The following is a 24,459-nucleotide window of genomic DNA, read 5'->3' on the forward strand; positions in this document are numbered from 1 at the left end:
ACTGAGAGCCGGGAGAAGCCTGGAGTAGAGTGTGCAATGCTGAAGAAAAAGACAACATCCATAGTGTATGTAACCAACATTGTACATTTGCTCAAAATAGTGCTTGGTCAATACAACAAATGTGGTGAACAAAACCAATGTGGCTGTCTGGTCAGCTTGCTACACTGTGGTGCAGTGGCTTATGGTAGCGAGAGTTCTTTTATTGCTCATGTTCCATGTCAGTGGTAGGTGTCTTGTGGCCTTCGGCCATTAGATTCTTGTGTTGAACCTGGAGGAAGACGCCATATCTGAAACATTCTTAAGACAAAGGGAAAAGAATAACGGCTGACATACGTGATAACTCTTAAAGTTTCTGGTCAGAAGTAACACACATCTCTTTGCTCACATCCTATTGACCAAAGCAAGCCACATGGTCAAGCCTAATGGCAAAAGGGTAGGAAGTATCTTTTTTGGAGAAGAGTAATGCAAGTCATGTGGCAATGGTTATGGCATCTATATTTACAGCAAGAGCAGTAAATAATAAAGTTGATAATAAAACCTAACATAACGGCACTGGAACCAATAGAGTACATGTAACCCACATGAAACATGGTAACTCTGAGTGATGTAGTATAGAAATACAGTAGAGTGCCAATTGAAGTAGGCACTCAAAGCGGTATATGTAAACAATAAATATCTGTAGACAACATTGAAAATTAAGCCAATGGTATATGCAAACAATGCAGCTCACAGACCTGATTTGGTGCATGGAACCAATACAGTTCAAGAAGCTAGACACAGTGTACTCTGCATTGTGTTGTGGAAGGACGCAGAACCTAACATTAAGTGACCTGGCATCTAGCCCAAAGCTTGCTAACCTGTTTTGTGACTTTGGACAATTAACTTCCTTTAACTGGGTCTTGCTTTATTCACCTATAAAATGAGCTTTAAACTTAATGGTCTCTGTGTTTCCAAAATTCTATGGCCTGGTAGGTGGAGTGCATGAAACTGCAATAAGCTCGTAAATCCTCTGTAAACCAGTAGGTGAATAAATAAACCACAGAAAAATAAGAGTTGCTGCATGTGTGTTGTCCATCTGTAAACCATATGAGTAGCACACATTATTCCAAGAGGTCTAAATGCCATAGGGAGTTCTCTAAGAATCCTGGCACAGAGCCTCAGAGTTAGCACAGACATGCAGCTCTCTTCCAGGCCCCAGTGGCGCAGAGGTCTTGGGGATAAGTCAATTTAGTTTCAGCATTTCTTGTGCATTCATTATGGCTCAGCCAGTATCAGGACCCGGGCAAATAAAGAGAGAGATGTGGAGAAATTTACAGTCATGAAACAGCAATCCACAATCCAGTGACCTATAGTGACTGAAGACCTCACAGCCGTGAAGTTCCCTCAGTGGGCGTCAGATGCAGAAGACCAGATAATATCTCACCCTACTCCTACCAACCACGGCGCACCTTAGCACTTGGAGGCTGGAGTCTGGGAGAGTGGGAGGAAAACCCAAGAAGATTAAATTATTTCTTCCACCAGTGGAATAATAGCCTAAAACAGAAATTAAGTTTAATTGTTGAACAACAAGGCTACAGAATTCTGAGGAAATAGAGTTCTGATATAGAAAATTTGGAGGAGGGAAATCCACTTGTTGAGAGCTGACCTTGTGAGGGAAGAAGATTTATCTGATGCCTGAGGGTGAGAAACAGTCACCCGTTCAAATAGCCAGGAGAAGGGCAATTCAGGAAAGGGGACAGCAGGCACAAAGGCCCCAAGTGGAAAGAGGATTCCATTGTCCATGGTCCTGGAAGAGGGTCATGTGGTCATAATAAGGGCCCCTATAAGAAAATTCATTCAGAGTTAGGCGAGAATGCTTGGATTCTTCTCACAGGAATGATGCAGTTTCAGAGATGACTGACTCCACAGTGGGTGTGACTTGAGGTGACTGGAAAGGAGATGGGAGCAAAGGTCATTGGAGATGAGAATGTCAGGGACACACAGTACCAGGGTGAGAATAAAGAATCACTCTTTTAGAGAGTTGCAGGGTGTGGTGTTCTCAGGGAGAATGCCAGGTTAAGGATATTGGGAGCAGAAGTCACTGATTATGGTGCTGAAGCAGACAAAGAAGGAGAGCTAGGAATAGAACTGGAGAACTCTGTGCTTGTAATATACATAGGTTTATTGTACATAATCATTCTCTGATTTCTTATCACCTTTAAAAATTATTTAAAACACATGTTATTGGATGCTAACATAATATTGTTTTCAGGTAACAGACTATTAGGTGAGATTGTCATTGAATTTGAGGAGTAATTAATATAGTCTATGATCTCCTTCACTTGTAAGAGGAGATGTTTCTTGTTAGGTAATAATATAGAGTTGTTTTTTTTGCTGTAAAGGAGTTTGATTGTTCATAGAGGGGTGATAATGGAAGCTGATTACCCAAAAGTCTGGACTGTATCATTTATCATTTATTACCTCTCGGTTACAAATGCTGCTTTCAGTCTATGCTGTCTAATAAAAAACATAATTCCCTTAAATATTTCTCCTTTAAAGTGAGCGTGATGCTAAATTTTCTTAGAGGGTCTTGGAGGGACACTGCAGGAAGAATGAGGTTCCCTGCATTTTCCAGCCTGGGTCTCTCGCGGCCCAGAAGGCACAATGACCTTGGAATCTCAGTCTGGGGCCCTCTCATTGTGGAAATCTGAGCTCCACACTGCCAGCCACCTGCCTGATTCCCTCCAGAAGCCCTGGAGTGATCTGCACGCAGCCACCTTGTGCACCTGCAGCAAGCCTCTACCAGCATGCACACAGCACCTGTAGCCTTCAGGGTCACAGAATGAGGAGTTATTCCATATGCAGACACATGCACTCTGGAAGCTTTCTGTCCCATTAGCACCCAGCATCTAACTGTATGTTCACATCACTGTTGCTAATTGTCGGCTCCCTTACCTACTCTCTGGAACAGGGCCTATAGTTCACAACTCCAGACGAACTCTGGCTTTGCCAAACCAGTGAAATCTTCTGCCTTTCACATGAAACATACTTTCTCCAATGAGATCTGAATCCTTCCCAGGTCTGTCCTAACTTGACTACTATCCTTTGGCCCTTGGACACCACATCACATTGTATTATGTTTTATAGTTACTCTCATCATAGTTAATATTTCTTTATATTATATGTCCCCTGTTTAACTTACTGAGTAGTTTCTAACTCCTTATTGGGCAAAAACAGTTACCGTCTCTCCAACCCTTCAAGTAGGTATTATTATCTCCATTTTACCAAAGAGAATAACTGAGGCTCAGAAAACTCATGTTCAGGTGCTTAGGGAGTCATATCCTAAGCCCCACAGTTAGGAAATGAAGGGGCTGGGATTTCGACTCTGTGCTGTCTATTCCATCTCTGGTTGCTACCACCCCAGATTTTCAACCCTTGGGCTTCCATCTATGACATATGTTCCTTTTCATAATGAGGGTCATCTCGTCTTCATAAGAGGTTTCGCTCTGAAATTCTATTTTCTAAAATTAAGGAATATCCCAAATCTTCCCTTTGTCCTCCATCTCTTTCCATTGTAGTACTTGATGTAGTCTGGAATAATGATCAACTCTTACAATGTTTCTACTACCTTTACCTTTGCCCTTGTGACTTGGGGACTTGGCACATCTTGCTGATCTTTCTGTATGGCTAATGCCAGCTCTCTCTCCCAACACCCAACATCTCTCCTAAACCCCCTTCCTTATTACATTCCAAAGCTTGTTCAGCAAATTTCCTATAACCAGCTGTGAAATGGGAAGTCAAATATTATCCTTCCTCATACAAGTTATACTCACCACAAACCCACCAATACCACAGTCATCATTAATTCCTTATTGAGTTCACAGCACTTCACTGACATCTGCCTGGATTGAATCTGTATCACCTCCATCTGAACCATCACTTTTATTGAGAGCTATTAGTTAATGAAAGCTCAACAATTCTGATGCTAAAGGGGTCTAACATTAATCAGAAAGAGGACTAATAGTTTGAGTCAAATGCAACTTCTGTCTTGGCACTCTGTCTACACTTGAGTTTCTTTATGATTGAGGATAGCCCAGCTGCAGAAGTCATCAACAAGTCCCAGATGGCTACCTACCTTCACATCTCCTCAAATAGAAGTTACTGATTCTTACCTGGCCATTCGGTTATGGGAGCGAATGGGGTGGAAAGACCACAGAATATGGGGTTTTAGGACTGGTTGTGGCCTTCTGTGGTCCAATAGCCTCACTCAGAGACCCTGCTGCATCATGTTAACTTCAGAAAAGCCCTCTTCACGTCTTTGTTTCTGAGGCCATAGATGATGGGATTGAGAAAGGCAGAGATGACATTGTAGAATAGGGCCAGTTTTTAGCCCCGCTCTGGGAAGCATTGGCCCCAGGGTTCATGTATATAAACATGGCAGGTCCACAGCACATGGTTACCAGGATGATGTGGGAGGCCCAGGTGGAGAAGGCCTTGTGTCAACCCAGGTTGAAGGGGTTGTCAAGATGGTGGCAAAGATGTGAATATAAGAGGCCAGAATGAAGGAAAGGGTACCAGGAGAAGGATGAAGCCCAGAATGAAATCAACTCGGTCATTGAGGGATGTGTCTGCATAGGCCAGTTTTAGAACAGCAGGAACCTCATAGAAGTGATTGATCTCATTGGGGCCACTGTAAGGCAGGCACATTGTGAAGACGACATAGACTGGGGAACAGCTGACACCCCACAATCCACAAAAGACCACCATTTCCCCACATAGCCATGAGCTCATGATAACCTTATACCTAGGTGGGTGGCAGATGGCTACATATCTGTCATAGGCCATGACAGAGAACAGCCAGCCCTCAGTGATGCCCAACACCAGAAAGTTGAGCATCTGCATCACACATCCAAAATAGGAGATAGTTGTCTTCTGGCTGACCAGATGCACTAACATCTGGGGAACAGTTGTGGTGACATTACTCCTGTCTAGCATGGAGAGACTCTGATGAAGATGTACGTGGGTGTGTGGAGGCAGGAATCCAGGTAGATCAAGGTGACAATGAGTCCATTGCCTGTAAGTGTAGAGAGTTAGAGGAAGAGAAAGATGTTGAAGAGGATTGTGTTAATTTTTGAATCCCCAGAGAAACCCAGAAGGATGAACTCAGACACAGAGCTGTGGTTCTCCCAGGAAAAATACTTCATTCTCCTTCAGCCGCAGAAAGAGAAATAGACCTCCTAGTGGCCCAGCTTAGCTCATATTTAGGTACATGGTCATTCAGTTGCTGGTGAGGCCAGTGGTTATATGGATCCTACTTAGAAATAATATCAATTCAGAGGTGGATGCCTACCTGGGGGAGGGGGGAGCTAAAACTGAGGAGGGGAGGGAAACCTTCATACAACTTTCTGTTTCTCAGCCCCAATCTTTTTTCGATCTTCATGGTTTTATTTCATTCATTGTGAAGTACTCAGCATTGAGGCTAGCACAGGGCTGGAGTACAGTATGTCTAGTTTCCATCAAAATCTCTTTCTCATGGTGTCACTTATCAGATGGTCAACATTTATCAAATGGTTGACAAATGGTCTTTGTTGATCATTTGATAAATGACATGATGAGGAAGAGAATTTGTTGGCCGTCTTACCAATCAGGTCCTGTACTAGGTGCTGGAGAGAAATGGAGAAACAAAACATGATAGTAAACTTGCTGACCTGTGGGAGGATCAGAGAAAACGCCTAGGATGCATTGTGACCAGTGTTGCGAGTGGGCAGGAGGACATCCAGTTTACAATACCTGCAAGAGTTAAGGACTTGGCCATCTCTCTCTGCTCTTCTTCTTCCAGTTTCATCTGGACCTGATGCCTGGACTATTGCAGTAGTCTCTCAATAGGCATCCCACTCCCAGTTCCTGCTACATAAGTGGTGACTAGAACATGGCTCAGAATTGTGTAAAAGAGGAGAGTTCAGAGGAAAGAGGGATAGAAGGGCCAGGGAAAGATGAATGTGGGGCTCCAAGCTCACTATGACCCTCCTTTGCAGCCATCCCAGGGCATGGCCTAGGGCTGTGCCAGAAACAAATGCCAGGATATCAGTATCCTGTTAGAAGGCAGTACTTCCTTTCCCTTACTCAGCGAGAGCATCACGACTCTACAAAATTCAGTGTCTTCCTCCAGCTCAATGATTGCCCTGAACCTTCAATCGACCCCTTTTCTTGACTTATTACTTATCATCTCTACCTTTATCTCTCTTACCAATGTTTTTTCCCATATCCTCAGTGGGCTGCAGAGGAGGCCACTGCCTCAGTTCCATAGCAACATTTTTCACTTCCTTCCAATTTTCTCCCCCTGTAACTGAGGAGCACATTAAAAGACAAATAAAGAGAAAGAAAGAAAAAGAGACTAATCACTATACATACATGCTCAAATTTACTCCCCAGTGTAACTCAGATGGCTGATCTGTTCTGTTTTTCTTAGAAACATATATATGTATATGAGTCCATTGCCCGCAAGTGTAGATATATATATATATATATATATATATATATATATCTTAGAAATATATATATATTTCTAAGAAAAACAGAACAGATATATATATATGTGTGTGTGTATATATATACATATATATATATTTCATAATTATATGCAGAGTGATCAGGGACTACCACCTCTCAGCCACTTTCCTCTGTTTCTTGGATTGGGCAGGGCATATATCATGTCCTTCGTAATTATGGTCATAATCAGTCCCAAGTATAGACGGAAGAGATAGCTCCTTGGTTAATATTATGAAAGCTGTCTGAAGTAGATGTCTTTGATTTGAAATCACCATCACTGGAGTCATTAGTAGAATTCAGAGACGTCAAATAGAGTCGGCTTGTTTTCAAACACTGTGTAGAACATTAGGTTGTGGCAGATTCTGAGACATACCAAGGCTCAGTGAGACACATCTGCCATGAGCACTGGATGGGGAGATTAGTGGAACATGCTGTAGATACTAGCATGGTGGTCCAAACGTTTCCATCACGTTTTCATCATTCCCTGTCTTACTATATGTTCAATTCAACTCAACAAACATTTACTGACATTACTCTATCACATTATAGGCAGAAAAAATGACACATTGTCTGTGCCCTCCAGAGGGCTCATGGTCTGCTGCGGAGAAACAGTCCAAACATATCAGTACACCGTGATGTCCAAGGTGCAGAGATAGGAGGGCCGATTAGCTCTGCTTGTGGGAAGGGACATAATGATTTCTCAGGAGACCTCTTATACTGAGTCTGGATAATTACTACAAATTTACCAAATGGATAAAAGACAGTGCATTTCTAACAGGAAATTGTCTTTGGAGCTGAGATGTGTCTCCTGGAGGCAGCATATGGTTGGGTTTTGATTTTTAATCCATTCTGCAACTCTGTGTGTACCTTTTTATTGGTGAGTTCAGTCCATTTACATTATGGTGATTATTGGAATATGAGGTCTCTTATAGTCATTTTATCTTTTCTTTTCTGGTAGCTTGGTGTTTCCATTGCTTCTTAGTCCTGTGTTTGTTTGTTTGTTTTATTTTGGTTGGCTTTTGTGGGTTTTCCCTCTGCTTCTTGTTTTATGTTGTATACTTCAGTTCTGAATCTTTTGTATGTGGTTACTATTATGAATATGAAAACGATAGTTCTATATTTAAACTTGTCCATTTTCTTCTGCCCATGCTTCATCTCCATTCCCCTTTGAGAATTTGGATCTTTCAATCCCCTCCCTCCTTTTCGTCATTGTTATCTCATTTTGTCTCTGTGTATGCTGAACATTCACTATCTTTTTATAACAATCCTCTTCTTATTATTTAAGCTTATAATGCCCTGTTCTTAGTAAGGGTTGCAATCATCTGCTTCTATTTGCCTGATAGTCACTTTACTCCTAATTATGTTTTTTTTTATCGTTTTGTTTTAGGTGAACTGACCCCTTTCAGTATTTCCTGTAGTGCAGGCCTTGTAGTGGAGAGTTCCTTCAGTTTTTGTATGTCTGGTAAAGTCTTAATTTTCCTTCATATCTAAAGGAGAGCTTAGCTGGATCCATTGTTCTAGGCTGGTAGTTCCTTTCACTTAGTAATTTAAATATTTGATTCTACTCCTTTCCAGCTTATAAGGTTTGCGCTGAGAAGTCCAAGGATAATCTAATGAGTTTGCCTTTATAAGTTACTATTTTTTTTCTCCATGGCTGCTTTGAGAATTCTATCTTTGTCGCTGATTTCTGATAACTTTAATACAATGTGTCTTTGTGAAGGCCTTTTCGGGTTGAGATAATTCGAATGTTCTGTTGACTTCTGGAATTCCAAGCTCCAGCTCATTCCTTAGATTTGGGAAATTCTCTTCCGCTATTTGTCTGAAGATGATTTCTAGTCCCTGCTTCTTTTCTTTGCCTTCAATAATGCACATTAGTCTTATGTTTCCTCTCCTGATGGTATCAGCTAGTTCTTGAATTTCTCTTTCATTATTTTTCATTCTTCAGTGTCTTTCTTCTTCCTTCCAATTTATTTCTAGATTTCTGTCTTTTGATATCACTGATCCTTTCCTCCATTTCATCAACTCTATTTCCCAAGCGTGCTATTTCATTTTTCAACTCTTGAAGTGTGTGTGTTTGTTTTTTTAAATCTCCATAAGATCTATTCTGTTCTTTTTGAGGGGTTTAATCTTTTCTGATCATCTAGTTGTTTTTTTAATTGCTGAATTGTTGATATGACTTGTTTCAGAACTCATTGAGTTTTTTTCAGAAATACCATCCTGGAATCTCTGCCATTTAAATTGCATATGTCTATGTCGGTAAGCTTATTTTCTGGAGATTTTCTCTTTCTCTCTGAGACACCTTGTCATCTTGATTGTTCATGGTGTTTAACGGACTATTTCTCCTCCTGGGCATTAATGGAAGTGTATTCGGCTGTTTTTCCAGAAGGAAGGTTTATTACATAAAGATCTCTCTTTAGCCTGTTGCAAAGAAGGCGCTTTTCTTTTGGTTTCTAGTAGGTGGCGTCTAAGCCTCTTAGATCCCTGCTTTATATGAAGCCTTAACATGCCTTTTAAAAAAATGTACATGCAGATATTTAATCACACTCGCTACCCTCAGTTTCAGTCCCTGTCAGTGTCAACAACAACATCAGCAGTTTTTGCTCAGATTCCCCTGGGGCTCTGCACTGATCAGTCTCAGGGGGTTCGGGGAGGGGGGCGCTTTCTGGGTTGGGAGTTGGGGGCTGCGGCTCAGCCTCAGTTTTGCAACAAGGGCTGGTAAAAATCAACTGTTGTTTCTCTGTGTTCCCACCTTGTTTCTCTGTCTTCTGCCCTGATGACCAGGCCCTTCTGCCCAGCGGAGGTTGCTCACAGCAGTCTCAGGCAGGACTGTCCAGGGAAGTTCCTGTGCCTTCATCCCTCCTCCTCCTGTAGGGAGCTCTGGCTGCGAGAGGCAGCTGCTTTATTTCTCCCATTCCACCACCCAACACCCAGGATTCTGACCTGTGATGGCTCTTACCACAGATCTCACGCTCAGACGTGCTGGTGCGCAGTTTAGTTGATTTGTTGCGTTTTAGATGTTCAGCTTATTGTTATTTCTAGGAAAGATCTGGGGACGTCTCTCATTCTGCCATGTTTCCACCAAGTCTCTCCATCAAAACTTTGATTTGGTCGCCAGCAGGATGAACAGAGCCTCTATCATCTACACCATTTTTTTTTTCTCTCACATGTCTCTTCTTATAAGTAAGGGGAACCTTCACAGAGGCCCCCAGCAGCCTTCCCACAAGTCTGATTGTTCAAGTATGATTGTGACATACTGTCAAACCACTGGTGGCAAGAAGAACACCACCACTAGCTTTAGACACTGGGAGTGAGCGTTCACACTTGGTCACTTTCCTGAGCACATGCCTGTGCCGAGAGTGAACTTGAGCAGAATTAGGATTGTGTCAGCAAGGAGGAAGTGAGTGTGGGGGATTCTACCAGAATGACTGTGCCCTAAGGAAAAGGGCACAACCAGACTTTTCAGGCATCACTGGACACTGGCTTTGAACTGACAACAATTTCCAAACACCCAAAATGTCACTTGGTCTAACAGTTAGAATGTGGGCTTGTGGAGGTTAGGTTATCAATGAGTTTGTAGCTCAGATATGGCTCACAGATGGTGCAAGTACTTCTTTGTGCCCCTCCTGTGGTTATTTCCCTAGTTCTGGAATGCAAAATTGGAATACATACATTCAGGAACTGAAAGAATCCCCACATTGGACCCCTGACCTGTGAAGTGAGGGCTATCATGGTAGGAAAGGTCAAGAAGATGTCGTTAGAACCACCCCTAATTATAAAAGTAGTAAACCAAAAGCAGTACCACATTCCTGGAGGGATTGCAGATTAGTGCCACAGGAAGGATGCAGGGGTGATGGTTTTACCACATCTCCATTTAACTCACCTATTATGCCTATGCAGAAGACAGATCGATTTTGGAGAATGACAGCAGATTATTGTAAGTTTGACAAGGTGATGGCTCCAATTGCAACTGCATTTCCAGATGTGGTTTTAATGCTTGAGCAAATGGACGCATTCTCTGGCAACTGGTACGTAGCCATTGACCTGGCAAATATTTTTTTCTTAATACCTCTTAGTCAAGACCCCAAGAAAGAGTTTATATTCACCTGTCAAGGCCAGTAATACATTATTCCTTATTTTTCTTCAGGGAGTATATCTCCACTCCAAGCCTACCTCAGGATTTGGCCCTCAGGGCTCTTGATTTCCTTTCACCTCCACAAGGCATCATACTGATCCATTACGTTAACGATATTATGCTGCTTGGACCTGACAAGCAGGCAGGTGATATGAGGCATAATGTGTTCAATGTTTTTAGATTCCACATGTAAGTGAGATCATGCAGTGTTTGTCTTTTTCTAACTGGCTTATTTCACTTACTATGATGCCTTCAGTGTTCTTCAGTGTTGATCTTTTTTTTATACATATAATTTATTTAATTTCAGTGTATATAATTTAACTTTAATAATGGTCTTGTTTAACAACTACCTCACAAAATTCTGAAATGCCAGCAATTGAGCCTGATGACCTGTGGCTGACTAGTAGGGACCTTAGAGCCCAACCTTCTCTTTCTGAATAGATGAGGAACCCAGGCCCAAACAGAAGGCAGAGACTGGTACTCACAGTCATAGAAGGCATGACAGGACTGTGCCAGGGATTTGAACATATTATCTCATTTTACTCTCCCAGCACCCCCAGAAGGTGGGGGTTATTAAGAGATTATTACTATCATTTTATAGAGGAGAAAACTAGGCAGAATAACAGCAGGTTTAGAAGAACAAGAACTAAACCTTCCTAAATCCTGCTTCAAATTCTGGCTCTGCACTTGGAAGAGGTTAGCCCTTGGCCAAGTTCCTCACTACACAGGGCCTCAACTTCCTTGCGAGAAACGCAGTGCTGATTCTATGTCCTTTCCAGATGCCATTTGCCAGGACCTGGTCTAAGACTTGGTATAGGGTAGATGCTCCGTGGTCAATTCTTAACTATCATCAGAGAGGCTGAGCCACTTTTCGAAGGTATTGTACTGGTGAGGAATGGAGGAGGGTTTTGACTTGCCCAAGGTAGTTTATTTAGTAAGGAATAGAGGTGTGACTCAAATTGACAAGTCAGGGCACAGGGTGTTTGCAGGTAAAAAGGGAATCACAATGAGGCCTTCAGTTCTCAATACTTTACAAGGTAACCAGGTGAACTGGAATAGGAAATAGACAAGTGTGTGGCTTGTTTCTGCTCTGTCCCTGAAGACCACTTACTTGTAAGTTTTTTGTTGACAACATTCAGGGAATTCCCTCTTGGCATCCCCACCAGGGATGATGTCGGGAGGCAGAGGGATGGCCCTTCCCCAGCTCTCCTAGGATAGTCTGATGAGGAGGCAGGACCATAAGGCATCAGCAGCTTGGCCCACTGGGAGGAGCTTGGCATGGCTGCGGCTCCCACTATCTGGGCTCCAGGACCTGAGAAGCAAGGCCTTAAGGAGCCAGAGCTGGCCCGGCTGAGTGCAAACAGCTGCACAATGGAAAGAAGGCAGACGCTTCTGCCTCCAACCTCTCAGAAACGTAGGGTTTTTCTTGGGACTAGGTTGCCTGGAACACTGGCTTCCTGGACTCAGTTGTCCATGGGGTTTTCTGTTCAGTCTCTTTCATGTAAGAGCAAGTGACAGCCTCTCCGTGACTTGTTTCTGCGGATACCCAAGGTGTGAGATGATTGCTGGGCTTGGGGCCGTGCACAGGATCCAGGCATCTGTGGAGGCTAGAGGTCAGAAGTGGCCAGGTCGTCCGGGTCTTATCTGTGTATACACCCCATATTCCTCCATCCTCCTTCCTCATTACCAGGTTTCTTTCCTTGCTACTTTGTAGTTCTAACCCCTTCCATGTTTTTTCTTCGTAGACCTTCTTCTTTTTTTCATTTATTTATTTAATTAATATTTGTTGATGGTTCCTCTGTGTCAAGCCATGTTCTAGGCTCTAGAAACAGAGAAGAGAATAATAGAATTTCCTGAGTTTAAGGATCTCCCTGAAAGGACAGTGATAGTTATTCTGGGAGAAGACTTCGATAATGACAGGGCTTACTATGATCAGGACCCACTGCATATGTTCTCTAGAGGCCTGAGATATTGTAAATTAAGACAGAGAATGCTTGATAGAGTCTTAGAAGACTTTTTTTTTTAACTAAATGATGTACCCCATCTCATGGAAATCAAGTTTAACTCAAAGGGAGGCTCTTATAAAGATTAAACAAGCTCCAGAATGATAATAATTTCCAAGTCCTTCCATTAATTTCCTCTGCTTCCAGTGCAATCCCGCAGCACAAAACTTTTTACAATCAAGTGATGGAAGCAGATGGAGGAAAACTTATCATGAGAAATAGATTGTGGCAGCCACATTAGCCCTTTCTCTTAGGAAGATTCTGATCATGTCTTGTCCAGTAGCCATGCCTCCTAGACTATGACATTAGGGTATTTCATGCCAAATCTCAAGAAGCTCAAAGTGATGATCAGATAGGGAAGTTTGCATTCTTTACCCTTCCCACTTAGAGCCTGTTTGCTGAAAGTAGGCAAAGATAATAATTGAACATCCAATGCAATATACATATTATATAAAATTGAATTATACACTTGAACCCTATATAATTATATTAACATCAATAAATTAAAAAAAAAGAAAAGTTGGATGTGAAGCCAGACTGCCTCAGTTCAAATCCCAGATCTACCACACTAACCATATCATTTGGAACTAATCACTTACTCACTCTGTGCCTTAGTTTTTCTTCTGTGAAATGGAGGTGCTAATACTTAACTGAGGATGAGATAAAGTTAGTGTGATGTTGCCTGGCCCACAGAAATTCTCATTAAATATTAGCTATTATTATTATTATTATTATTATTATATTGAAAGGGAGGTTATAAACTCACTTATATATCCATACTTTATTACAAATATCCCAACTCAATCAGCTGGAACTAACAGAAGAAGTTTTTCCCGAGATAGTAGATCTCAAACTTTATATCAGAACCCTCCAGGATGACTAGGATTATAATTTACCAGTAAGCACAGGCAGCTGTGAAAAATAGCGAAGCGTCTAATCAAGGTTTGGGAGTAGGAGATGGTGGGATAAGAAGGCTTCCTGGTGGGATGATACCTGGAATTGAGTCATAACACAGGAATAAGGATTGGACATGTAACAGAGTATGTGTGGGTAGCAGGGATACAGGAGGTGGTACTCTTTTGTGCTGAAGAGCTAGGCAAGGGCCTGAAGGTGTGTCAGTGGAGAGGTTGAGCCTATATGTTTGGTGATTATGCTTGTATGGGTAAAGATGGGATGAGAGAGAGAGTGGGTGCTGAGACTGAAGAAGTCTGCAGGAGGCAGATCATTTAGAAAGAGCTCTGTGTATCTGTCTAGAGTGATGAGGCATTGGGAACTCTTAGAGGGTTTTAAGCATGGGACAGACAGAACCAGTGCTGTATTTTGAATGACCACTTGAGGTATTTTGTATGGATAATGCATTGAAAGAGAAGAGACCAGAGGTCAGGAGACCAGGGAGGTATTGATGCATGACTACAGATGAGAAATGATGGGTTTCTGATCCAAAGCAAATGAAGGGATGGCTCTGAGGGATATGTGGGTGGTCATTTGATTGGTCAGGTGAGCGGGGCTGGACAGGCTTAGTGAAGACTGAGAATGGCTTGAAATCTCCTTTGAGTCTCTACTCTCACCAAAGGTAACCTCTATATGAACCTACCACAATGTTTTTATCCATTATGCTGTTGATTGAAACTTGCGTATTTCCTTATTCGAGGCTATTTCGACTAGTGTTTTGGACATTTTTGTGCATGTTTTTTCTTGAACATATGTATGTATATATAAATATGTGGGGATTTGTTTAGAAAGAGAATTGCTGGGTAATATGGTATGCATATGTTCACTTTTAGGAGATACCACCAAACATGTTTTAGAGGGAATGTACAAGTTTACTCTTCCATCAGCAGTATCAGGACGTTCTGGTTACTCTATCCATTTAACTCTTCTGGTGGGTGTGTAATGATGTTACATTGAGGTTTTAGTTTGCAATTCCTGGATGACTAATAATGTCGAGTACTGTTTCACTTGATTAATGGCTATTTATTGGGTACCCTTTTGTTGTTAATATGTAGGAGTTCTTTATTATGAATACAAAACTTTTAAATTCTTCATTTTAATGTAATATGTTGTATCTTTTTTCTCTATGTTTTATGCTTTTTTTTTTTGTCCGGTTTCAGAAATCTCAGCACACTACAAGGTGATGTAGATATTTTTCTGTATTTGGGTCTAAAATTGTATTGTTTTACCTTTACCATTTAAGTCTACAATACATCTGAAATTGCGTTTTGTGTGCCATGTAAGGCAGGATTCAAAGTTTTTTTCTGTATGAACGTTCACATAATCAAGCAAAATTTATTAAAAAGGCCATCTTTTCCTTTTTGCATTACAGGATCAACTTTGTTATAAATCAGGTGACAGTACAATCATGGGTCAGTTCTGGACTTTATTCTGCTCGATTGATCTGTTTGTTTTTCTGCCAGTTCTATGCTCGTTAAATATTATAGATTTCTAGTAAGTCTTAGTTTCTGGTAATCTTTGTGTTTTTTCTTCAAGATTCTTCCAGTTTTCCATATATATTTTATAACCAGGTTGTCAATTTCTGTAGGAAATAAAAATCTGCTGGGGTTTTGACTGGCATTGCTTTGAACCTACAAGTCAAATTTCCATCTTTATCATGCTGAATTGTCCAATCTATGCACATGGTATACTCCTCCACTTACTTAGGTCTTTCTAATTTCTCTAAATAATGTTTTCCTGCACATATTTCATTAGCTCTATTACTACATATTTGGCTTTTAAAAATATTCTTACAAATTATTTTCTTGTTACTAGTGTGGATAAATCCATTGGATTTTTGTATGTTTGCATGTTAATTTCAGTTTGCCTTTGAGTACTTTTAGATTTTCAACCTATGCAATTATGTGGTCTGCAGAAAATGACAGTTTTTTCTTCCTTTCCAATATTTTGGTCTTTCATTTCTTTTCCTTATTTCACTATCTAGGACCACCAGTACAATGTTATTGGGAATGATTATGGTGAACATTTTTGTTTCACTTCCAATGTTAAGAGTAAGTTATCAATACTTCACCATTCAGTATGACATTTGCTGTAGGTTACTTCTTTTATTGGAGATAATATTTATCACATTACAAAGAAACTCTTCTACTTCTAGTTTGTGAAGCAGTTTATTTCTAATCTTAATTGTTGACAATTACCAAATGCTCTTTCTGTATCTATTGATTATATACTTTGTTCTCCCTACTTCTATTAACGAGATGAACGACATTGTTAGCTTATCAAATGCCAAATCAAACTTGAATTCTTGTAATAAACACAGTTTGATTGTTGATATATTTTCCCTTTAATGTTGCTGAATTCAGTTGGTTAATATACTGTTCAGGAGTTTTGCCACAATGCTCATGAGAGGGGTTCGTTTCTAAGTTTTCCTTCTTGTAATGTCTTTGTTTTTTTTTTTTTTTTTTGATATTTAATTTATGCTGGTCTCATAAAATGATTTGGGGAAACTTTAACTCTTTTCCTATGCCTTGGAAGAGTTTGTTATGATTGGTATTATTCCTCTCTTAAATGTTGAAAGAATTCACCAGGAAAGCTATCTAGGTCTGGAATTTTCTTTCTAGAAAAGTTTTAAATAATAGATTCAATTTTTTTGAAAGACAGTGAACTCTTTTGACTTTTGTTTCTTCTTGTGTCAGCTTTGGTAATTTGTGTTTTTTGAGACATTTGTCTATTCCATTTAATTGTCAAGTGAGTTGGTATGAAAGAGTTGGTAATTTTTTAAATTATTTTTTAAATGACAATAGGATTGTAGTAGTAATGTTGTTTCATTCCTGATTCTGGTAATTTGTGCTTTATTTCTTTATCTTTAGCAATCTTTCTAAGGACTTATATATTAATTATTTAAAAGAATGAATTTTTGGCTTTGTTGATTTTTCTCCATTGTAAGTGTGCTTATCATTTAATCGTTTTTTATTCTTTACTATTTCATTCTGATTTGTAGTTTCTTAAATGGAAGGTTATCTAATTAATTTTAAGCCTATCTTATATCTAATATACACATTTAAATCATGAAGAAAGGAAATAAATTCCCCAATAAGCATCGAAAATGTTTTATTTTCATCATCATTTAGTTCACTATATACTAATTGCCATTTGATTTTTTTTTTTCCAGTGCATTATTTAGCAGTATATGTTAATTTCAAATGAGTTGGGTACTTCCCCAGTATATTTATTTCAAAACTGATTTCAAGCCAGTTTCATAGTAATCAGAGAATATATTCTTTAGATATTTTTGAGCTTACATGTATGATGCAGCATGTACCCTATTTTGAAAAATGTTTTATGAAGCTATACCATGTTTCCTTTGTTTAGTATTTGCGTGGTATATTTTCTTCCATTCTTTCTTCCTAGTGCGTCTATGTCCATATATTAAGGTATGTTCCTTTTTTCCTCCAAGCTTTACTGGAGACAGAAGTGGTATAACATTGCATAAGTTGCAAAGTGGTTAGAGTATGTTTCTTGTATACAATATGTAGGTTTTTTTAAAGCAGTTTGAAAATATGCCAATTATTAAAATATTTAGTCCATTTGCATTAAAAGTAATTAACTACATACTAAAGTTCATATTTACCATCTTTCCACTTATTTTCTGTTGGACCTACCTGTTTTCTGTTTGAAATAACTTCCTGCTGCTATCATATCACAGTGCCCGGCTAGCACCCTCTATTGGCAAAGCCTCATATTGTCAATTGACAAAGGAGAAATGTTCGTAGGATGAGGAGAGGCTTGCAGCACATCCAGACACATGGTCTCTAAGGCAGACGGGAACTTCATCTCTAAAGATTTAGGGAGTAGAACAGATATGGTGTAAATTGATGGTTGCTAGATACTTGAGTAACCAGTTTGTCCACTGAGGAGTGTGGAGTAAGATTGGATAGATTACATATGATCAGTTTAATGTTATTGTTTTAACGCATTGTAATAGATGCTTCATATACATTGCCTCTACTCCTTATGAAAATCGTGAGAGATGAGTATTATTAGCCACATTTTACAGATGAGGAGACTGAGGCTTAAAGAATTTCATGACAGCAGATGAGCAGTGGAGCCAGAATTAAAATCCTAGCCTATCTGCCTCCATGACTGACATTCTTGCTAGACTACTGTACTTTACGTGGTACTTAAATGAGTATGATTCTCAACAGGCCCCACCATGTGGATGCCGCCAAGGCAGAATCAAAGCTGGGTTTCTGAATTTATCCTGCTTGGCTTCTCCAGTGACCCCTTGTCCAAGAGGATCCTCTTCATTGTCTTCCTACTCCTCTACCTGAGCTCGGTCCTGGGCAATGGGTTCATTGTCACAATGATCTACTTGAACACGCATCTTCATACTCCCATGTACTTCTTCCTCTGTATCCTCTCCCTGTTGGACATGAGCTACATCACTACTACCATGCCCCAGTTTTTGGTACATCTTCTTGCTCATTCTCAGACTATCTCCTTTGCTGGCTGTTGGCTACAGATGTTGATGTTTAGTGCCCTGGGCTTGACTGAATGCATTTTATTTGTAGTCATGGCTTATGACCGATACATAGCCATCTGTCACCCACTGCATTATACTGTCATCCTCAGCTGGGGCCTGTGTGCACGCCTGGCAGCTGGGGCCGGGGCCTGTGGTTTCTTCTTTGGTCTGATCCATACTTTTATCATCATGAGGCTGCCATATTGTGGACTCAACATGGTCAATCACTACTTTTGTGAAGGCCCCTCGGTACGAAGATTGGCTTGCATGGATACCCACCTCATTGAGATGATGGACCAGGTTATCAGTGTGCTTGTGGTTGTTGTTCCACTTTCCCTCATTTTTGCCTCTTACATCCGCATTGGCCAGGCCATTCTCAAGATCAAGTCCACACAAGGTCGCTGCAAGACTTTCTCCACCTGTGCTTCCCACCTGACTGTGGTCACACTCTTCTATACTCCAGTCACCTACATGTACATGAGGCCTAACTCCACCTATTCCCCTGAGCAAGACAAGCATGTCACACTCCTTTACAATGTCTTCAGTGTACTGCTCAACCCTTTAGTCTATAGTCTGAGGAACAAGGACATCAAAGTGGCTTTTCTCAAAGTGATGGGCAGTGTAGCATGAACTTGTGAACTGGGAGTCGGGAGAAGCCAGAGGTAGAATGATCAATGCTGAAGAAAGGAACAACATCTATCATGTATGCAACCAACATTGTGCATTTGCACCAAAATAGTGCTTGGTCAGTGGAACAAGTGTGGCACATAAAACCAACATGGCTGTCTTGGTCAGCTTGCAACACTTGTGGTGCAGTGGCTTACAGCAGCAAAAGTTCTTTTACTGGTCATATTCTATGTCAGTGGTAGGTGTCCTGTGGCCTTCTGCCATTGGATTCTTGTGTTGAACCTGAAGGAAGAGGCCGTATCTGAAACATGCTTAAGACACAGGGAAAAGAATAACGGCTGACGTACATAATAACTCTTAAAGTTTCTGGTCAGAAGTAGCACACATCTCTTTGCTCACATCCTATTGACCAAAAGAAGCCATATGGTGAAGCCTAATGGCAAAAGGGTAGGAAGTATCTTTTTCCCCAGAAAAAAGTAATGCATGTCTTGTGGCAATGGTTATGAATATATAATCCCTATACAGCAAGAGCAGCAAATAATGAAGTTGATAATATAATCTAAAATAATGACACTGGAACCAACAGAATATATGTAACCCACATGAAACACAGTAACTCTAAGTGATGTAGTACAGGGACAGAGTAGAGTACCAAGTTGAAGTAGGCACTCAAAGCAGTACATGTAAACAATAAATATCTGTAGACAACATTGAAAATTAAGCCAATGGTATAAGGAAACAATGCAGCTCACAGACTTCATTTGGTGCATGGAACCAATACAGTTCACAGAGCTAAGACAGCGTACTCTGCATTGTGTTGTGGAAGGACACGGAACCTAACATTAAGAGACCTGGGTTCTAGCCCAAAGCTTGCTAACTTGTTTTGTGACTTTGGACAATTAACTTCCTTTATCTGGGTCTTTATTCTTCTATAAAATGAGCACTCTAAACTTAACGATCTCTGTGTCTCCAAAATTCTATACCCTGGTAGGTGGAGTGCCTGAAATTGCAACACACTTGTAATACCTCTGTAAACCAGTAGGTGAATAAATAAACCACAGAAAAATAAGAGTTGTTGCTCGTTTGTTGCCCATTGGTCAACCATATGGGCAGCACACATAGCAGCGAATCATTATTTCAAGAGATCTAAATGACATAGTGTGTTCTCTAAAATCCTGGCACAGAGCCTCAGAGTTAGTAAAGACATGCAGCTCTCTTCCAGGCCCCAGTGGCACAGAGGTCTTGGGCATGAGTTAATTTAGTGTCAGCATTTCTTGTGCATACATTATAGCCCAGCCAGTACCAGGCCCCATGGACCCAAGAGAGATATGTAGATAAATTTACAGTCATGAAACTGTATCCACAATCCAGTGATCTGTGGTGACTGATGACCTCACAGCAGTGAAGTCTCTCAATGGATGTCAGATGCAGAAGACCAGGTTATATCTCAACCCACTTCTACCCACCACTGCACACGTTAGCACTTTGTAAGCTCTCTGGAGGTTGGAGTCAGGGAGAAGGGGAGGGAAAATCCAAGAAGATTAAATTATTTCTCCCACTAGTGGAATAATACCCTAAAAGAGAAATTAAGTTTAATTATTCGAAAAAATAATCTGCAGAATTCTGAGGAAATAAACAGAGTTATATGACAGAAAAAAATGGAGGGAAATCTACTTAGTGAGAGCTGATAGGTAGACCCTTGTGAGGGAAGATTTACCTCATACCTGAGGATGACAAGGAGTCACCTGTTCAAGTTGCCAGGAGAAGGGCATTTCAGGAAAGGGGACAGCATGTACAAAGGCCCCAAGTGAAAAGAGGATTCCATTGTCCATGGTCCCTGAAGAAGGGTTATGTGGTCATAATAAGAGCCCCAAAATAAGAGCCCTAAATTCAGTGAGAATACTTGGGTTCTTCTTAGGGGAGTGCTGCAGTTTTAGGAATGACAGACTCCACTGTGGGTGTGACTTGAGATGACTGGAAAGGAGATGGGAGCAAAGGTCATCAGGGATGAGATCGTCAGGGATTCACAGTCCCAGGGTGAGAATAAAGAATCACTCTTTTAGAGAGTTGCATGGCATGGTGTTCTCACGGAGAATGCCAGGTTAAGGATATTGGGAGCAGAAGTCACTGATTATGGTGCTGAAGCAGACAAAGAAGGAGAGCTAAAGATAGAACTGGAAAACTCTGTGCTTGTAATATACATAGGTTTTATTGTACACAATCATTCTCTGATTTCTTATCACCATTTAAAAATTATTTAATACACGTCTTACTGGATGCTAACATTATAATATTGTTTTCAGGTAACAGACTATTCAGTGAGATTGTCGTTGAATTTGAGGAGTACTTAATATAGTCTATGATCTCCTTCACTTGTAAGAGGAGATGTATCTTGTTAGGTAATAATATAGAGTTGTTTTGTTTGTTATAAAGGTGTTTGAATGTTCATGGAGGGATGCTAATGGAAGCTGATTACCTGAAAGTCTGGACTGTATCAGTTACCATTTATTACCTCTCGGTTCCAAATGCAGCTTTCAATCTATGCTATCTTATAAACAACATAATTCCCTTACATATTTCTCCTTTAAGTGAGCATGACGCTAAACATTCTTAGAAGGCCCTGGAGGGACACTGCAGGAAGAATGAGGTTCCCTGCATTTTCCAGCCTGGGCCACTTGCGGCCCAGAAGGCACAATGACCTTGGAATCTCAGTCTGGTGCCCTCTCATTGTGGAAATCTGAGCTCCACACTGCCAACCACCTGCCTGATTCCCTCCAGAAGCCCTGGAGTGATCTGCACGCAGCCACCTTGTGCACTTGCAGCAAGCCTCTACCAGCATGCACACAGCACCTGTAGCCTTCAGGGTCACAGAATGAGAAGTTATTCCATCTGAAAACACGTGCACTCTGGAAGCTTTCAGTCCCATTAGCACCCAGCATCTAACTGTATGTTCACACCACTTTTTACTAATTATCAGCTTCCTTACCTACAGTCTGGAAGGTGGCCTTAGTTCTCAACTCCAGATGAACCCTGGCTTTGGCAAACCAGTGAAATCTTCTGCCTTTCATTTGAAATACAATTTCTCTAATGAGGTTTGAATCCCTCTCAGGACTGTCCTTCCTTGACTACTATCCTTGGCCCTCGAGTACCACATTATGTTTTTTTATGTCTTATATTTACTGTCATCATAGTTAATATTTCTTTATATTAAATCTCCCCTTTTTGTCTTACCAAGTAGTTTCTATCTCCTCATTGGACAATAAACAGTTACAGTCTCTCCAAGCCTTCAAAGTAAGTAATTTTATCTCCATTTTACCAAAGAGGAAACCTGAACCTCGGAAAACTCATGTTCAGGTGCTTAGGGAGTCATATCCTAAGCCCCACAGTTAGGAAATGAAGGGGCTGGGATTTCAACTCTGTGCTGTCTATTCCATCTCTGGTTGCTACCACCCCAAATTTTCAATTCTTGGGCTTCATGTATGTCATATGCTCCTTTCTATAATGAGTGTTGTCTCCTCTTCATAGAGGTTTCTCTCTGAAGTTCTGTTTACTAAAATTAAGGAATATCCCAAATCTTCCTTTTGTCCTCCATCTCTTCCCATTGTAGTACTTGATGTAGTCTGGAATAATGATCAACTCTTACAATGTTTCTACTACCTTTACCTTTGCCCTTGTGACTTGGGGACTTGGCGCATCCTGCTGATCTTTCTGTATGGCTCATGCCAGCTCTCTCTCCCAACACCTCAGCATCTCTCCTAAACCCCCTTCCTTTTTACATTCCAAAGCTTGTTCAGCAAATTTCCTATAACCAGCTGTGAAATGGGAAGTCAAATATTATCCTTCCTCATACAAGTTATACTCACCACAAACCCACCAATACCACAGTCATCATTAATTCCTTACTGAGTTCACAGCACTTCACTGACATCTGCCTGGATTGAATCTGCATCACCTCCATCTGAACCATCACTTTTATTGAGAGCTATTAGTTAATGAAAGCTCAACAATTCTGATGCTAAAGGGGTCTAACATTAATCAGAAAGAGGACTAATAGTTTGAGTCAAATGCAACTTCTGTCTTGGCACTCTGTCTACACTTGAGTTTCTTTATGATTGAGGATAGCCCAGCTGCAGAAGTCATCAACAAGTCCCAGACGGCTACCTACCTTCACATCTCCCCAAACTGAAGTCAATGATTCTTAACTGTCCATTGTGTTATGGGAGGGAATGGGGTAGAAAACCCACAGAATATGCGGTTTTACGTCTGGCTGTGGCCTTTTGTGCTCCAATGGCCTCATTCGGAGACCCTGCCCCAGCCTGTTAATTTCAGAAAAGCCCTCTTCACATCTTTGTTTCTAAGACTATAGATAATGGGGTTGAGAAAGGCAGAGATGACATTGTAGAACAGGGCTAGTTTCTTGTCCCGCTCTGGAGAGGCATCAGCCCCAGGGTTCATGTACATAAACATGGCAGGTCCACAGAACATGGTTACCACAGTGATGTGGGAAGCACAGGTGGAGAAGGCCTTGAGTCGACCCTGGGTTGAAGGGATTGTCAAGATGGTGGCAAAGATGCGAATATAAGAGGCCAGAATAAAGGAAAGGGGTACCAGGAGAAGGATGAAACCCAGAATGAAATCAACTCGGTCATTGAGGGATGTGTCTGCACAGGCCAGTTTTAGAACAGCAGGAACCTCACAGAAGAAGTGATTGATCTCATTGGGGCCACAGTAAGGCAGGCGCATTGTGAAGACAACATATACAAGGGAACAGCTGACACCCCACAATCCACAAAAGACCACCATTGCCCCACACAGCCACGGGCTCATGATAACCTTGTACCTAAGTGGGTGGCAGATGGCTACATACCTATCATAGGCCATGACAGAGAACAGCCAGCCCTCGGTGATGCCCAACACCAGGAAGGTGAACATCTGCGTCACACATCCAAAATAGGAGATAGTTTTCTTCCGGCTGACCAGATGCACTAACATCTGGGGCACAGTTGTGGTGACATAACTCATGTCCAGCATGGAGAGGACTCTGAGGAAGAAGTACATGGGTGTGTGGAGGCGGGAGTCCATGTGGATCAAGGTGACAATGAGTCCATTGCCCACAAGTGTAGAGAGGTAGAGGAAGAGAAAGATGTTGAAGAGGATTATATTAATATTTGAATCCCTGGAGAAACCCAGAAGGACGAACTCAGAAACGGAGCTGTGGTTCTCCCAGGAAGAAAACTTCATTCTCCTTCAGCTGCAGAAAGAGAAATACACCTGCTAGTGGCCCAGCTTAGCCTCATATTCAGGTAACATGTTCATTCAGTTGCTGGTGAGGCCAGTGGTTATTCGGATCTTACTTAGAAATAACATTAATTCAAAGATAAAGTCTACCTGCGATGGAGCTACATTTGAGGAGGGGAGGGAAACCTTCATGGAACTTTCTGTTTCTCAGCCCCAAATCTTTTTTCAAAATCTCCATTGTTTTATTTCATCCTATCTATTAGCTCTCGCAAAGCTATCTGCTTTCCTTCCCTTCAGGAGTTACCAACACATAGTGCATTGCTTGGGGGCTCTTTTCTCTTAGTCCTGGCTGAAGAATGAGATGATGAAGATTTGAAGCCCTCCCCTCCCTCTTCTCAGAAGACAAGCACTAAGGACAGTTTGCTTTGGGGCTTTAAACATCTGATTACTCTTGTTAT

General features: G+C 41.1%; 2 protein-coding genes and 1 pseudogene across 2 annotated transcripts; 1 reads left to right on the plus strand and 2 right to left on the minus strand.

Moving 5' to 3' along the window:
• Positions 1–4,263: 4,263 nt before the first annotated feature.
• On the minus strand, positions 4,264–5,824 carry LOC107508525 (annotated as a pseudogene).
• A 12,003-nt stretch (positions 5,825–17,827) lies between these two features.
• LOC107499495 (olfactory receptor 2A12-like) lies at positions 17,828–18,766 on the plus strand. Its single transcript, XM_016123703.2, has one exon. It carries the CDS (start codon positions 17,828–17,830, stop codon positions 18,764–18,766), a length of 939 nt encoding a protein of 312 aa, XP_015979189.2.
• Positions 18,767–22,930: 4,164 nt separating this feature from the next.
• On the minus strand, positions 22,931–24,004 carry LOC107499494 (olfactory receptor 2D3-like). The gene has a single exon (XM_016123701.2). It carries the CDS (start codon positions 24,002–24,004, stop codon positions 23,057–23,059), a length of 948 nt encoding a protein of 315 aa, XP_015979187.2. The 3' UTR covers positions 22,931–23,056.
• Between the last annotated feature and the right edge of the window lie 455 nt (positions 24,005–24,459).

Source organism: Rousettus aegyptiacus, unplaced genomic scaffold (assembly GCF_014176215.1).
Source record: "Rousettus aegyptiacus isolate mRouAeg1 unplaced genomic scaffold, mRouAeg1.p scaffold_m13_p_1, whole genome shotgun sequence".
NCBI classification, from domain to species: Eukaryota; Metazoa; Chordata; class Mammalia; order Chiroptera; family Pteropodidae; genus Rousettus; species Rousettus aegyptiacus.